The 16,945-nt window shown below is 36.3% G+C and overlaps 1 protein-coding gene across 3 annotated transcripts in view; it reads left to right on the top strand.

Moving 5' to 3' along the window:
- GABRA3 (gamma-aminobutyric acid type A receptor subunit alpha3) overlaps positions 1-16,945 on the top strand; it is a 369,596-nt gene that overhangs the window by 173,090 nt on the left and 179,561 nt on the right. For all 3 annotated transcript variants that reach the window (XM_016214085.2, XM_016214084.2, XM_016214086.2), the window contains exon 2: positions 475-640. In XM_016214085.2, coding sequence (XP_016069571.1) covers positions 501-640 — 140 coding nt within the window. In that variant the 5' untranslated portion in view covers positions 475-500. The remainder of the gene's footprint in view (positions 1-474; positions 641-16,945) is intronic.

The following is a 16,945-nucleotide window of genomic DNA, read 5'->3' as shown; positions in this document are numbered from 1 at the left end:
TACTACCATTAACTATGGCAAAGGCATTAGTGGTAGTAAAGATCAGAAAGAATTTGTGGAAAATAAAATGAAGACATAAAAGACTATTTAATTTTTGGATTATAAGAGATAACTAACGCTGAGAGATGTCCCTAATCATAGGGAGACAGGGAAAGAAATGGAACTGAAACCTAAGACTAGTAATTACTGATTTAGAGCTCTTTACATTACCTTTATTTGGATGGGCTCTAGTATATTTAAAGAGGAGTAGGTTGGGAGTGAATTTTAGTGACATTGATAAACTGGAAAAAGGGAATTTTCCCATTAAGCATTTAGTAACTAGATACTAGGAAGTTAAATGACTAGGAAGTTAATTTAGATACTAGGAATTTAAATGACTCAGAGTTAAATAAAATATTTTTTGAAATTTCATCTTTCTCCTTCCCTTTGTCTACTTCTTTCCCCTTCCTCTTTCTTTCAACATGGATCTCACAGGACTCTCCAAGTTGGTGCCTAAGAAGATGATAATCACACAATTGAGTCACTTCTACATGACTGGCCTTGGGCTTCTTTTCCTGATTAATATTCTCCCTGAAACAACTGGTCAAGGGGAATCAAGACGACAAGAGCCTGGGGATTTTGTGAAGCAAGATTTAGGCGGGTAAGAACACTTAACTCCTAGAGCAAAAGAATCCTTTAATAAATTCTTGACTTGGAGAAAAAAATTTTAATTTTTTCCCCAGATAAACTAAAGTGCTCTGGTCCTTGATACTAGATAGTGCATTGCATTTTTAAAATTTCAAGATAGAAAAAGATCTTTTGGGAAACTCCTTAGCCCATGTTTGAATTCCCTCTGTAACACCTTAAAAGCAATACTGTCCAGTCCTTTGCTCTCAACATGTCTTACATCTTCAACCTGTCCTTTTTATTGGCTCTGTCCTATTAACATTTAAATGCAATCAAAAGAGGATTGGGAAGATGGCAGAACTCTGACAAGAAGCAGAGCACCCTTGCTCCCAGCCGTGGACTCAATTTACCACTAAAATACTGCATAACCAGCTTGGAAAAACAAGAGAAATATACCTGAGTGGACATATTTTGAGTAGGGAGCACTGAAGAAACATCGTAAAGTCTGGTAAGAGGGGGGCATGGAAAGGGAGAGTCTCCCCTGAAACCTGTGCTCGGCTCTGAGGATAGAGGGCTAGAGGCTGCAAAGCTCCCTCCACTTGGGAGTGTGGACTGGCATCCAAAAGATAGGATCTCAAACCCTGAGTGGAGGAGAAGGGAAAGAAAGCCTGTGCAAGGCAGGCAGAGGCAGCTAGGGGAACACTGTGCCAGCATGGAGGGGACTGCACATTCCCAGTGAAACAATGTGTCTAATGACAGCAGACCGGACTGGAGTCTTTCACCCCAGTTGCTCACCTTGGGACAAGCTGTCCCACAGTGTGTGACTACCGAATAGAAAGGGTCCAGAGGGCTGCACTGAGCAGCAACATACAAGGAAACTCTGCTTTCCTGTAAGGAATTGTGTAAAACCCCAGAAAGCATTTGAACTGTGTGGTGTGGAGAAGGGGAAAAGAGCCCTACTACCATCAGAGAGGGACCTGAGCCACCAGTGGGGCAGAGTGAGTCTCCAGGCACCAGAGTTGCTGGTGGGGTGGATCAAACTAAAGCCACCAGAGCAGACAGTGGTAATTCAGGGATTTTTGACCCTCTCTGAGGGGAACCAGGATAGTGTGCAAGGAGCTGCCCCAGTTTTACTAAGATCAGCTGTGCAGGGAACCAACATTAGGCTGACTTTGTGACCTTTCCTGCTTGGTTCTGAGGAGTGAGGGCACCAGGACCTCACAGGGTGGGTTCTCTGCCTGTGTGATGCTTTGAAAATTTTTGAATTTTTGATTGCTGAAAGGGAAGGAGATCCACCTTCCTGGCTTGCACTGGGGAGACAGACTAGCAAAAGCTGGGATTTATGTCTGCATTGTGGAGAGTTTGAACTGAGTGCCCTGTGAGATCAGCCAACTAGATATGGGAAAGGAGGGGTGGAGCAAATCTATCTCTCCTGCAAGCTAGGAACACCATCCTCAATAAGAGAGGGAAAGATTCAGCTTACTGAAGGCCCAGATATCCCCTGTAGGGAACAGTCTTGAGGGAGAAGGGAGAACACCTCAAAGGATGACAATACAAGAATAAGACTCTCAGAGACTATTGTTTGGGAAAAGGAGGAAAAGCTGAAAACTCCTTCTAGAGGCTGGACAGGCAAAGTGCTCACCAGAATTTATTTTAAATCTAACCCACTGAGCCAATGCCTCTGAACCTGCCCAAACAGAAAAAGCAACAGGCTGAATTAGATCAGAACCTGCAGCAGGCCACAGTACAGGGAACTAGAATTGGAGGCTAGAGTAGAGACTGAGGAGTTGGCCCTGAAGCAGAGACTTACTTCCCCACAGTGAGTGCCTGACAGGGAAACATCTAAGTAAGCGCAGCAATATTCTGAGCTACAGTAGCCAGCCTGCACCCTAAAGACTCTTCAGAAGACTCTAGAGTAAGTTCAGGCCACCATAAGTGGGAAGCAAAATAGCTGACAACTGGAGGTGGTCCATAGAGAGCTTCAGAATAGCCAACTACCTAAGGACACAAGAGACAAACCTAGATAGCTCCTGACATTGGTTGATGCACAAGTACCTCCCAGGAGAACCAAAATCAGCATACAAAACAGTAAGCCTCAGACAACATAAGCTGCCCAGATGCAACTCATCTGACTTTTTTTTTTTTTTTTTTTTTAGAAAAAAGAGAAAATAGGAAAAAAATTTCTTTCTAAATTTTTAATTGATTTTTAATTTATTAATTAAGTTTTTAAAATTTGTTTTGCTTTTTTTGTAGTTTGCTTTGCTTTGATTTTTGTTTTTTATCAAGATTTTCTTGATTTTCTCTGTTTCACTGCTAGGATATTATCATTATAACCAGTAAGTTTACTGCTTTTCTTTATTGTTTCCCTGATATCTTTTACTGGACTTTCTCCCTGCTCTTGGGTTATCTCTTTCTCTTCTTTTTCCATTGGCATAACTTTTTTTTTCTTCCTTTTTATTCTCTGTCCTCCTGTTTTTTTGTTTGTTTGTTTCTCTTTGTCTCTTTATTTTATTTTTATTTTTTCTTTTTCAAATATTTTTCTACTCCAATGCTCTATCCTTAATTTTATCCTTGCCCTTCTTTCAGAATATTTTCTTTGCCTTTTTTATCTCCAAGTAACTTCTCTATTTTTTACTTTTAATTTTATTATTATTTTTAATTTTTCTTTACTATTAGCAATAATACCCTTTTCTTTCTCTCTTTTTGTTTGTCTGTTTTTGTTTGTTTGTTTTTGTTTTAGCATTTGTGTTCTGGCTTTGTTCTCCTTTCTTTGATCCCTGTTCTCCTTTCTTTGTGAAGTTTTCATTGTGATTGTGAGGATATTTATTTCCTGCTAGTTTGGTTGTGTTTTGTTTTGCCTTGCCAGCACCTGTACAACAGCTCACATGACGTGGTTGGTGCTGAGCCACATAGTTAGCCAACTTCAGAGGACAGTCCTCCCAAGAATGGGTCAACAACAATCTAGACCCAATCACAACAGGAAAGCCCAAAGAACCCACAAAAGGGTCTCCCACAGTAGGGACATGACTAAAGGAAATAGCTCACAAGTATAAGCAAAACACACTTCTGGGATCCACAGAACATACACTACGTAATCCCACCCCACAAGACTGAGAGACAAAAATATATCTAATATACAGATACAAACACTAAGAGCCTCCAAAATGAGGAGACAAAGAAAACCTCCAAATTAAAGAAAAGGAAAAATTACCAGAAAAAGGCCTTGATGAGATGGAGTTAAGCAAATTATCAGAAATAGAGTTCAGAGTAATGGTTATAAAGATGCTCAAAAAATTAATGGGAACAGCAAGAGGCTTAATGGAAAGGTCCAGGAACTTACTGAAAACATGAGAAAGTGTTAGATATCATCAAAAGGAACCAGGCAGAAATGAAGAATACTATGTCTGACATCAAGAATGTGCTGGAAGGAATTAAAAGCAGGCTCAATGAAGGAGTGGATAGAATAAGTGACTTAGAAGATGAGGAAGAAAAAAAACCACTCAATTAGAGCAGAAAAAGAAAAAACATGTAAAAAGCATGAGAACCATCTAAGGGAGATTTGGGATAACATGTAACAAAACAACATTCTCATCATAGGGATACAAGAGGGGGAGAAAAGTGAGCAAGGAATAGAGAAATTGGTGAAAGAACTAATAACAGAAAACTTCCCTAAGCTGATGAAGGAGAAAGTCATACAAGTTCTGGAAGCACAGAGGGTTCCAAACAGGAGGGACCCAAAGAGACCCATTCCAAGGCCCATCATAATTAAAATGCAAATGTTAAAAACAAAGAGAGAATATTAAGGGCTACAAGAGAGAGAGAAGCAATAATCTACAAGGGAACACCCATAAGCTGACAGCAGATTTCTCAACAGAAACACTTCAGGCCAGAAAGGAGTGGCATGAAGTTCTCAAAGTAATGAAAAGCAAGAACATGCAATTAAGACTGCTTTATCAAGCTAGGCTATAATTTAAAATTGCAAGTGAAATACAGAGCTTCTCAGACAGAAGAAGGCTAAAGGAGTTGAAGAAATAATAATAAGAAGAAATGTTGAGAGAAGGTACATCAGCATAAAGGGGAAAAATGGCATTAAATAAGTATATATCTTTCTCTGCCTGGCTTATTTCACTTAGCATAATTGGGGGAAAAAAGTATATATCAATAGTAACCTTAAATGTAAATAGAATAAATGGTCCAATCAAAAGTCATAGGGTAGTTGAATGAATAAGAAAACAGGACCCAAATACATGCTGTCTACAAGAGACCCACCTAAGAGCAAAAGATTCACACAGGCTGAAAGTGAGGTATGGAAAAAAATATTCCATGCAAATGGAAACAAAAAAACAGCTGGAGTAGCAATACTTACTTTGACAAAATAGACTGGAAAATATAGACAATAACAAGAGACAAAGAAGGTCACTACATAATACTAACGGGATCAATCCAGCAGGAGGATATAAGCATTATAAATATATATGCACCTAATATAGGAGCACCTAAATATATAAAAAATTTCTTGGTGGACTTTAAGGGAGAGATTGACAGCAACACAATCATAGTGGGGAACTTTAACACCTCACTCTCATCTTTGGACAGATAATCAAGTTAAAAAATCAACAGGGAAACAGAGACCTTTAATGACACACTAGATCTAATTGATTTAATTGAAATTTATAGAACATTTCACCCCACATTAGGAGAATACACATTCTGCTCAAGTGCACATGGAACATTTTCAAAAAGAGACCACATGTTAGGGCACATGGAAGTCTCTGTAAATCCAAGAAGATTGAAATTATATCAGGCAACCTCTTGGATCACAATGTCATGAAACCACTATAAAAAAACCTCAAAAATATTCAAACACAGGGAGGCTAAATAGCATGTTATTAATTAATGAATGAGCTACTAATGAAATCAAAGAAGAAATCAAACACTTTCTGGGCAAAAACACACACACACACACAAAACAGACAACAACCCCAAATCTATGGGACCCAGCAAAGACAGTCTTTAGAGGAAAGTTCATAGCAGTACAATACCTCAAGAAACAAGAAAAAGCTTTGCTAAACCATCTAACACAACACCTAAAAGAAGAACTAGAATGAGCACAGCAAGAAAAGTCCAGAGGAAGTAGAAGGAAGGAAATAATAAAGATCAGAGCAGAAATTAATGACATAGAGACTGAAATGACAACACAAAAACAATGAAACCAAGAGCTGGTCCTTTGAAAAGATAAATAAGATTGATGCATCTTTAGCCAGACTAACCAAGAAACAAAGAGAGAGGACCCAAATAATTAAAATCAGAAATGAAAGAGGCGATAAAACAACTGACCCAACAAGAATACAGAGGATCATGAGAAAATACTATGAGCAACTATATGCCAATAAACAGGACAACATGGGTGAAATGGGAAAATTCCTAGGAATATACAATCTTCCAAAGCTGAATCAGAAGGAATCAAAAAACCTGAATGAGCCAATAACATCTGATGAAATTGAAGCAGTAATTTAAAAAACTCCCAGCAAACAAAAGTCCAGTACCAGATGGATTTACAGGCAAATTTTATGAAACAATCAAAGAAGAATTAACACTTATTCTCCTCAAATTATTCCAGAAAATTAAAGAGGAGGGAACACTTCCAAAATCTTTTTATGAGGCCAGCATTATTGTAATCTCAAAACCAGATAAAGTCACTACAAAGAAAGACAATTACAGGCCTATATCCCTGATGAACATAGATGCTAAAATCCTCAACAAAGTATTAGCAAATCAGATCCAGTAATAAGTTAAAAAGATCATACACCACAACCAAGTGAGATGTATTCCTGGAATGCAAGGCTAGTATAATATTCGCAAATCAATAAATGTGACACATCACATAAACAAAATGAAGGACAAAAATCATATAATTATATCAAGAGATGCAGAAAAAGCATTTGACAAAATCCAACACCCGTTTTTGATAAACTCTCTCGGCAATGTGGTAGTTTGATAAACTCATACCTCCACATAATAAAGGCCATATATGACAAATCTACAGCCAACATCATACTCAGTGGGCAAAACTAAAACCATTTCCCTTAAAATCAGGAAAAATACAGGGATGTCCACTTTCACCACTCTTATTCAACATTATAATAAAAGCCCTGCTACAGTGATCAGAGAGGAAGAAAGCACAAAAGGTATCTAAATTGGAAAGGAGGAAGTAAAACTGTCATTATTTGCAGATGATATGATATTGTACATAGAGAATCCTAAAGACTCCACCAAAGTTCTACCAGATTTTATAAATGAATTCAGCAAGGTGAATACAAAATTAACATCCAGATATCAATAGCATTTTTATACACCAACAATGAACTCCCAGAAAGAGAAACTTAAAAAACAATACCACTTACCATTACAACTAAAAGAATAATATACATAGAAATAAACTTAACCAAGGATGTAAAAGGCCTGTACTTGGAAAACTACAGGACACTGAAAAAAGAAATAGAGGAAGATATAAAGAAGTGGAAGAATGTGCCGTGTTCATGGATTGGAAGAATTAACATCATTAAAATGTCCATACTACCCAAAGCAATCTACAGATTCAATGCAATTCTTATTCAATTATGAACATCATAATTCACAGAGCTAGAACAATTATTCCAAAAACTTATATAGAACCTAAAAGGCCTCAAATACCTGCAGCTATTTTGAGAGAGAAGATCAGAATGGGAGGGATCACTTTACCAGATATCAAACTATTCTACAAAGCCATTGTAATCAAAACAGCATGGTATTTGTACAACGACAGACATATAGATCAATGGAACATGAGAGAGATCCCAGAAATAGACCCAAACAATTATGGACAATCAATATTTGTCATAGGAGGCAAAAGCATAAAATGGGGTGAAGAGAGTCTCTTCAATAAATGGTTGTGGGAAAATTGGACAGGTATATGCAAAAAAAATGAAACTAAGTTATCAACTTACTCCATACAAAAGAATAAATTCAAATGGATAAAGGACTTAAATGTAAATTGTGAAACCATAAAAATCTTGGAAGAAAACATGGGGAGTAAAGTCACAGACATCTCACATAGTGGAATTTTCAGTGGTATATGTCCTAGGGCAAGAGAAACAATAGAAAAGATAAACAAATGGGACTACATCAAACTAAAAAGCTTCTGCACAGCAAAAGAAATCAGCCTCAAAATACAAAGAAACCCCACGATCTGGGAGAACATATTTGCCAAGGATGTATCTGATAAGGGGTTAATCTCATTCAACTCATGATTTGTAAAGAACTCATACAACTCAACAAGTGGAAGACAAACAATCCAATTAAAAAATGTGCAAAGGGCCTGAATAGACACTTCTCCAATGAAGACATACAGTTGGCCAAGAGACATATAAAAAAATTCTGTCAGTGATCTTCAGAGGGATGCAAATTAAAACCATATTGAGGTATCACTTCTCATCTGTAAGAATGGCTGCCATCATCAAAACAACAAATGACATGTGCTGGCAGGGATGCGGAGAAAGGGGAACTCTGGTACACTGTTGGTGGGAATGCAGACTGGTGCAACCGTTATGGAAAACAGTATGAAGTTTCCTCAAAAAATTAAAAATTTACCTGCCTTTTGACCCAGTGATTCCACTTGTAGGAATATATCCTAAGAATCCAGAAACACTTATCAAAAAGAATATATCCACCCCTATGTTCATAACAGCACAATTTACAATGGCTAAGATCTGGAAACAGTCCAAGTGTTCATCAGTAGAGGAGTGAATAAAAAAGCTGTGGGACATTTGCACCATCAAATACTATGCAGCTGTAAAGAAGTTTGAACTCGTACCTTTTGGAACACTATGAATGCACCTGGTGAATGTTCTGCTATGAGAAATAATCTAGGCAGATAAAGACAAACATCACATCATCTTACTTATATGTGCAATCTAAAGAACTTAATAAACTGATGAACAATATTGATTCAGTGACATGGAAGCATAGACCAGACTAATGAATCTCAGAGGGAAAGTGGGGAGTTGGGTGGGGGGGTGGGTTTGTGGGGAGAGATTAAACAAAGAATTTATATGCATATATGCATAACCCAAAGACAGAGACAATGCTGTGGTGAGGGACTGGGGAGGGGTGTGGGTGCGGGGTGGATAGGGTCAACGGGGAAAAAAGACCTCTGTAATATTTTGAATAAAAAAATATTAATAATAAAAAAATAAATGCAATCAATCTTCCATCTTAAATTTCAAAATCTTTCCTCCCGGGAGTACTTTAAATCTTTCCTCTTCTTTACAGTCATCCTTCTTGAAGAAGCAGTTTTCTTTATTTTCTCTATATGCCTCTCACTCTGCTCTCCTGTTGCTGTTTGACTTCCAGTGCCAGAATTCTAAGGCAACTTATGCAACCAATATGGCCTATGTTGGCTTTGTTGCTAAAATGGGCACTTCTCTGTTCTTATATAACTTAATTTTTATTTTTTAAAAAATATATCTTTATTGATTTCAGAGAGAGGAAAGGAAGGGCAGAGAGAGGGATAGAAACATCAATGATGAGAGAGTCATTGATCGGCTGCCTCCTGCACGCCCCTGACTGGGTATTGAGCCTGCAACCCGGGCACGTGCCCTGACCGGGAATCGAACCCCAATCGTCTGTATCCTAGGTCGATGCTCAACCGCTGAGCCACACCTGGCTGGGCTATAACTTAATTTCTTTAGTACCATGTAGCAACATTCAACTTTGTTGACTCATTTCTCCTTCCTTGACTCCTATTTATTATGAAATAAAACATCCATGTATATGCACAAAATAAATGTAAGTTTAAACATAATTCTTTGTTTGACTTCAGAGATACCACAATGCCCTAGTTCTTAGATTAGGTTCTCTAGAGGAAGGGCCCAAGACAAGGATTCTTAAGTAAATGATTTATTGAGAGAGCGCTCTCAGAGAAATTTATATGGAAGTAAGGGAAGTGAGTTGGGAAGGGGAAGAAATAAAGCAAAAGCATGATTTCACTTAACGTGTAGCTTCCATTTGACCCTGCAGGGAGACATGGAGCATGAATGACACTATAGATTTGGCCCACTTTGAGGCAATGGGCTTGGGCTTTTGTAGCCTCACATCAATCAGTCATTGCCTAAAGACTGATTGGAGGAAGGTATAACCTTCAAGGCTCCTTTCAGCAAATGGTAATACTCTGACATAGTAGGGGAATGGTTTCACTGGCCCAGTAAGAGATCTGATCATACTACTAATAGTGAATACTATCCTGGGTTTCTTTATACTTTTATGGCTATGCTTTCTATAATATTTTCTATAATACTCTACAGCTATATCACAGCTTTTGTGATATAAAAATCTTTCGTAATCTGTTAATCTTCTTTTCCACTGTTCATTGCTCAGGTGATGGTGGTGGTATTTTTTTCCTTGCTTTTTAACTAGGTGCTCTTTTTCACTACACAGACTCCAAGCGATTTCATCCATCCCCATCACATTGCTACCTTATATATGTGTGCCAATGACTCTTATGTCAGTCACTGTTCCTAACTTCTCTTGAGTGTCAGATCTCTGATTCTAACTATATATTGAACATTTTCACTTGGCTATTTCATAAACTGTTTAAACTAAGCATGTCCAAAAATAGTCTCATTATCTCCATCTCCCTCCTTCAACTCTAAAAACAATCAACAAGCAAACATAATACATTTCTCTTCCCTTTTTCCATGTTTTAGTTAATGGAACCACCATGTATCCTGTTGCTCAAGCTAGGAACTTGGAATCATTTTGGTCAATTTTCTACCCTTTACTCTTCAGATTGAGTCAATCACCAAGATGTCATTTCTACCTCCCACATCCCTTGGATTCATCTACTTTTTTCCAACTTTCCTGATACAACACTAGTTTAATATAATGTTTTCTTCAATTTAGACTACTACAAGAGTCTCTACTTGATTTTTTTACTTCCTAAAATCTTGCTCCCATCCACAGTAACTGTCACTCTGTAGCCAGTTTTTCTTCTACAGTGCATATTAAGTCATGCACTGTTTAGAGTAATTTAATGGATTTTATTGTCCCAGATTAAAATCTAAACTTCTTAACATGATTTTATAAGGCCCATTATGACCTAAGCTCTACCCATCTTGTCAGCCTTATTTCTTAGTCCTCCTGTCACCAAATTCTGTGTTCTTCAGCTATATTGAACTTTTAACTTTAAAATCCAATTTCATTAAAGGAATATCATTACTAGAAATGATCCCCTTAGCCTTGAAATATTTCAGTATTACAAAGTATATTTTATTATTTAATACTTGCTTTCTGTTGTTGTTTCACATTTGGTTACTGTCCCATATTCTTGGAAGCATTAAGATTTGTTCCTAATTTTTTTTGCAGGATTGATTATCTTAATGTACTCTGAGTCATTCCATCTCTGGGCATAGGGCTATAGAACTGGACTAATATGTCTTTAGATACTTGGCCCATGAGACCCTTTTTGTTCTTTACCCCAGTCTGGAAAAACAGATTAATTCTGTTTTATCAACTTTTCATGTATCTGATTTCATTGGGCAATGGTAGATGTTCTAAATAAGATGGAAGTTCTAAATACATGAACCTTACCTCTTCAAGTATTTTTTATTAAAAAATTTCAATTTGCACATTATTGCAGGCATCCTTCCTTTCCCCCTCTTTTTCCCACCTTCACCCACCCCTGCCTCCCCCTTCCTCAGCCTTCACCAAACTAATGTCCCTGTCCATGGGGTAGGCATATATGTGCTTTAGCTAGTCCCTTCACCTTCTCTATCTAGTCACCCTCACCCCCATCCCCTTGGGCACCAGCTAGTCTGTTCCATGTATCCATGCTTCTGGGTCCATTTTTTTTGGTCAGTTTATTTTGTTCATTAGATTCCACATATCAGTGAAATCAAATGGTATTTGTCTTTCTCTGACTGGCTTATTTCACTTAGCATAATATTCTCCAGATCCATCCATGCTGTTACAAAAGGTAAGAACAACTTTTTCTTTTTTTACAACCTTGTAGTATTCTATTGTGTTAACATACCATAGCTGTTTTATCCACTCATCTTCTGATGGGCATTTGGGCTGTTTGCAGATCTTTGCTATTGTAAATAATGCTGCTATGAACATAGGGATGCATATATTCTTTCTGATTGATGTTTCAGGATTCTTAAGATATATTCCCAGAAGTTGGATTGCTGCATCAAAAGGCAGTTCCATACTTAATTTTTTGAGGAAACTCCACACTATTTTCCACAGTGACGATACCAGTCTGCATTCTCACCAACAGCACACAAGGGTTCTCTTTTCTCCACATCCTTGTCAGCATTTGTTGTTTGTTGATTTATTGATGATAGCGTCTCTGTCAGGTGTGAAGTGACATCTCATTGTCGTTTTAATTTGCATCTCTCTGATTATTAGTGACCTTGAGCTTTTTTTCATATGTCTATTGGCCATCTGTATGTCTTCTTTGGAGACTTTTTTATTTAGTTTTCATATTCCATTATGCTAGTTTCAAGCTTGTATTTAAATAATTCTTACTATGTACCTAGCATGATTCTAAGTCCTTTACATATGTTAATTCATAAAATTTTCATATCATAGCTGCTAGCTAGTTGCTGCTATTATCCTTGTTTTACAAATGAAATATGGAGGTATGGAGAAGTCAAGTAACTTGCCAAAGCTCACACAGCTAGAAAGTGTCAGGACCAGGACTGAAATCCAGACATCTTGGCTCTAGAGTCCTTGCTATTAACTGCAACAACATATGGCTTTTCATACATTTGGTCATTTTTATTTAAGAAGTAAGCACATGCCCTTTTCTTTTATGTACATGAGCTTTAGGTACATATAGTAAGCCCTCAGTCTCTGAGTACTTAATATCTCAGCCACATGACTGACTGGCCCTTCCTAAGATGGGGCAGGTGTAATTTTCTTATAGGGCCTGGAAGAATAAGAAATACATTTCCCTTTTCAACTAGAAATTTTGCATTTGTGACACAGGCCATGGATGGGCATTTGAATTCAGAATAAAAAATCCTTGGTAGGTGATGCTATGACTTCCTATTGCATCATGTCATAAGGCAAGGTTGTCTCAATATTACTGATGCTAAATGTAATCTCTTGGTTGAGGTAATGAACATCAGGACTTTCCTTTGTAAGGATACCAGCCACCAGGTTGGATTGAGATATTTGAGTTGGTGGCCATGGGAGTGGGTAGAGAGTAAATAATAGTGGGGAAGAAAAAATTTCTAGTATTGCAGTTTTCCCTTCTTTTGTGTCATAATTCTTTTCTCCACATAATGGTTTTAGCCATAAATATTGCTGAAATAGTGCTTATGCATTGGTAATATGGTTACAATCATTCAGATAAATTATGAGAAATAAAGACGTGTGTAACTTTGCCTGGAAAACAAACCACCTTTTATATGGAATTGTTTCAAAGGAAGAGAGTATCTCTAATCTTTGCAAGCTTTGGAACACAACCCATTTTAAGTTGGGGCAGGTCTGCTTATTTTCACATACAGATTCATATATCTAAGATCTAGTACCTTGCTTTTTAGTCATTTACAACATATATTAGTCAAATCTTCCTGTGTGTTTGTGGAGTCTGTATAAAGTAGTGGCTTTTAGTTACTTGAAAGTATAAAAAACTTGGTCACATGTTGAGTGGGTGTGCCTCAAGCCAATACTTCTTTAGTTTCTTTACCAGTCTATAGAAGCTATTTAAGAAAAGGACAGCTGTTTTTATGAGATGGATTGGACATATTCTAGCCAAAAATCAGTGCCTTCTCTTAATCAGCTTTGGTAATGATGTTAGAATGTGTATTATTGAATTCCAGGTGTGTTTCTTTCCCTTCCCAGTATATACCTGGCAACCCTTGTGCTGAATCTTTAGCTAGACTTTTCCACTTATGGGAATCACTGGGCTTGGAAAATGAAAACATGGGGAGTACTCAGAAATGGTGAGTAATCTGGTTTGGCTATGATTTCTGGTCAGAAGGAGAAGTAGTGAAATTTGCAACTGTAAAAGTAGATTGGGGACAGATTGAAGATTTACAGCAGGGTGTGAATGCCAGGCTAAGGAGTTGGATTTTATTTGGTAAACCACAAAAAGTTATGGAAAGTTTATGAGTAGTACAAAGACATGATCAGAGCAAGAATAAAAAAACACTTAAAAAATTGAGATATAATTGACATACATTTTGTAAGTTTAAGGTGTACAACATGTTGGTTTGATACATTTGTATATTGCAATATTATTACTACAGTAGCATTAGCTAACACCTTTATCATGTCACATATTATCATTGTTTTGTGTTGAGGACAGTTAAGGTTTAGTCTATTAGCAACTTTAAAGTTTATAATACAATATTATTGACTACAATCACTATGTTGTACATTAGATCTATAGAACTTATTTATTGATGAGTTGTAGGTTTTGTACCCTTAAACACCTTCCCAATTCCCCACCCCTGAGACCTTATTAACCACCATTTTACTCTCTGTTTTTATAAGTTTAGTTGTTTTAGATTCCACATTGAAGTGATATTATATAGTATTTGTCCTTCTCTGTCTGACTTATCTCACTTAGCATAATGCCTTCAAGGTCTATCTATGTTGTCACAAATTGCAGGATTACTTTCTTTCTCAAGGATAAATAATATTCCAGTGTGTGTGTGTGTGTGTGTGTGTATACATGTGTGTGCATGTGTGTGTGTAAAACATCTTTATCCGTTCATTCATTGATAGTCACAGGGTGTTTCCATATCTTGGATAATGTGAATAATACCGTAATGAACATTGGGATTCAGATAGCCCTTTGAGATACTAATTTCAGTTCTTTTGGATATATACCCAGAAGCAGAATTGCTGGATTATATGGTGGGTCTACTTTTAATTTTTTGAGGAACGGCCATACTGTTTTCTATAGGGCTGTACTTATTTGCATTCCTACCAACAGTAGATAAGTGTTCCATTTTCTCTACATCCTCACCGACATTTGTTACCTCTTGTCTTTTTGATAAAAAGACATCCTAATAAGTGTGAGATGATATTTCACTGTGGTTTTGATTTGCATTTCTCTGATGATTAGTGATGTTAGCACCTTTTCACGTACTTTTTGGCCATTTGTATGCCTTCTTTGGAAAAATGTCTATTCAGGTTCTTTGCCCATTTTTAAATTGAATTATCTTTTTTTTTGCTATTGAGTTGTATGAGCTTTTCATATATATTGGATATTAGTCCCTTATTAGATATATAGTTTACAAATTTCTCCCATTCTGTAGGTTATCTTTTAAATTTATTGATGTTTCCTTTGCTGTGCAGAAGCTTTTTAGTTTAATATAACCCCACTTGTTTACTTTAGTTTGTGTTGCCTGTGCTTTTGGTAACTTATCTAGAAAATCATTACCTAGAGGTCAATGTCAATGATCTTTTCCCCTGTGTTTTCTACGAGGAGTTTTATGGTTCCAGGTCTTATATATAAATTTTTATTTATTTATTTCAAGTTAATTTTTGTGAGTGGTGTAATGTAGGGATCCAATTTCATTTTTTTTGTAGATAGATATCCAGTTTTCCCAACACCATTTATTGATGAGACATTCCTTCCCCATTGTGTGTTCTTGGCACCATTGTTGAATATCTGCCATAAATATGTGGACTTCTTTCTGTGCTCTGTATTCTGTTCCACTGATCTATGTGCATGCTTTTATGGTGGTAACATACTGTTTTTATTACTATAGCTTTGTAATATTTCTTGAAATCTGGCATTGTCATGCTTTCAGCTCTGTTCTCATTTCTCAGGATTGCCTTGGCTATTCAGAGTCTTTTGTAATACCAAACAAATTTTAGAATAGTTTTTCCTATTTCTATAAAAAATGTCATTGGAATTTTGATTGGGATTGCATTATCTCTTTATGTAGTATGGACATTTTCACAATAGTAATTCTCCCAGTCCAGGAACATGGGATATCTTTCCATTTATTTGTGCCTTCTTCAATCTTTTTTCTACAGTGCTTTATAGTTTTCAGTGTACAGATCTTTCACCTCCTTAGTTAAACTTATTTCTGAGTATTTTATTGTTTTCAATGCTGTTGTAAATGGGATTGCTTTCTTCATTTCTCTTTCAGATAATTCATTCTTAGTGTATAGAAATGTAACTTATTTCTGCAACTTTACTGAATTCATTTATTCTAACAGTTTTTAGTGGAGTCTTTAAGGTTTTCTATATATAAAATCATGTTATCTATGAACAGGGATAGTTTTACATCTTCCTTTTTGATATAAATGCTTCTCCTTTTTCTCCTCCTCCTCCTCCTTCTTTTTTGCTTAATTGTTCTGGCTAGAACTTTCAGTACTATGTTGAATAGAAATAGTGAGAGTAAATATCCCAGTGTTGTTCCTGATCTCAGAGGAAAGGATTTTAACTATTCATCATTGAATATAATGTTAGCTATGGACTTGTTGTAAGTGGCTTTTATTATGCCAAGTAACAGTCCTACTCTATGAAATGTGTTGAATGTTTTTATCATAATAGGATGCTGTATTTTGTTAAATGCTTTTTTTTCCTGCCTCTATTGACATGATCATATGGTATTTACCTTTCATTCTATTCATGTGCTGTATTGCATTTATTGTTTTTATGTGTGTGTTGAATCATCTTTGCATTCCAGGGATAAATCCCACTTGATCATGGTAAATGATTTTTCATGTGCTTTTGAGAACAGTTTGCTAATATTTTTTGTGAATTTTTATATCTATAGGGTGTGGGAAAAATACGTTTATAGTTGTTTGTATGGAACATAATTCAATAATTAATAAAAGTACAAGAATAAACTGTGTTTCACATACACACAACTATAAACCTACTTTTGCCCCACCCTGTATATTCACGGGATATTGGTCTGTAATTTTTTCCTTAAGTTGCCTTTATGTAATTTGGTATCAGATGATGCTGGCCTCATAAAATAAATTTGATAGTATTCCTTACTCAACTTTTTGAAACAGTTTGAGGATTGGTATTAATTCTTTTTTAAATGTTTGGTGAAACCACCTGGCCATGGGCTTTTTTTTTGTTGGGGAGTTTTAATTACTGATTTAATCTCCTTACTCATTAGTGGTTAGTTTTCTATTTCTCCATGATTCATTGTTGGTAGGTCATATATTTCTAGGAATTTATTCAGTTATTTTGGGTTATACAGTTTGTTGGCATATAATTGTAATTTCATAATTCTCTGTATTTCTGTGGTATCACTTGTAATGTCTCCTCTTTCATTTTTATTTATTTATTTGATTCCTCACTCTTGCTATTTTA

Source organism: Miniopterus natalensis, chromosome X (assembly GCF_054644295.1).
Source record: "Miniopterus natalensis isolate mMinNat1 chromosome X, mMinNat1.hap1, whole genome shotgun sequence".
NCBI lineage: Eukaryota > Metazoa > Chordata > Mammalia > Chiroptera > Miniopteridae > Miniopterus > Miniopterus natalensis.
This window is presented reverse-complemented; position numbering and strand designations above follow the sequence as displayed.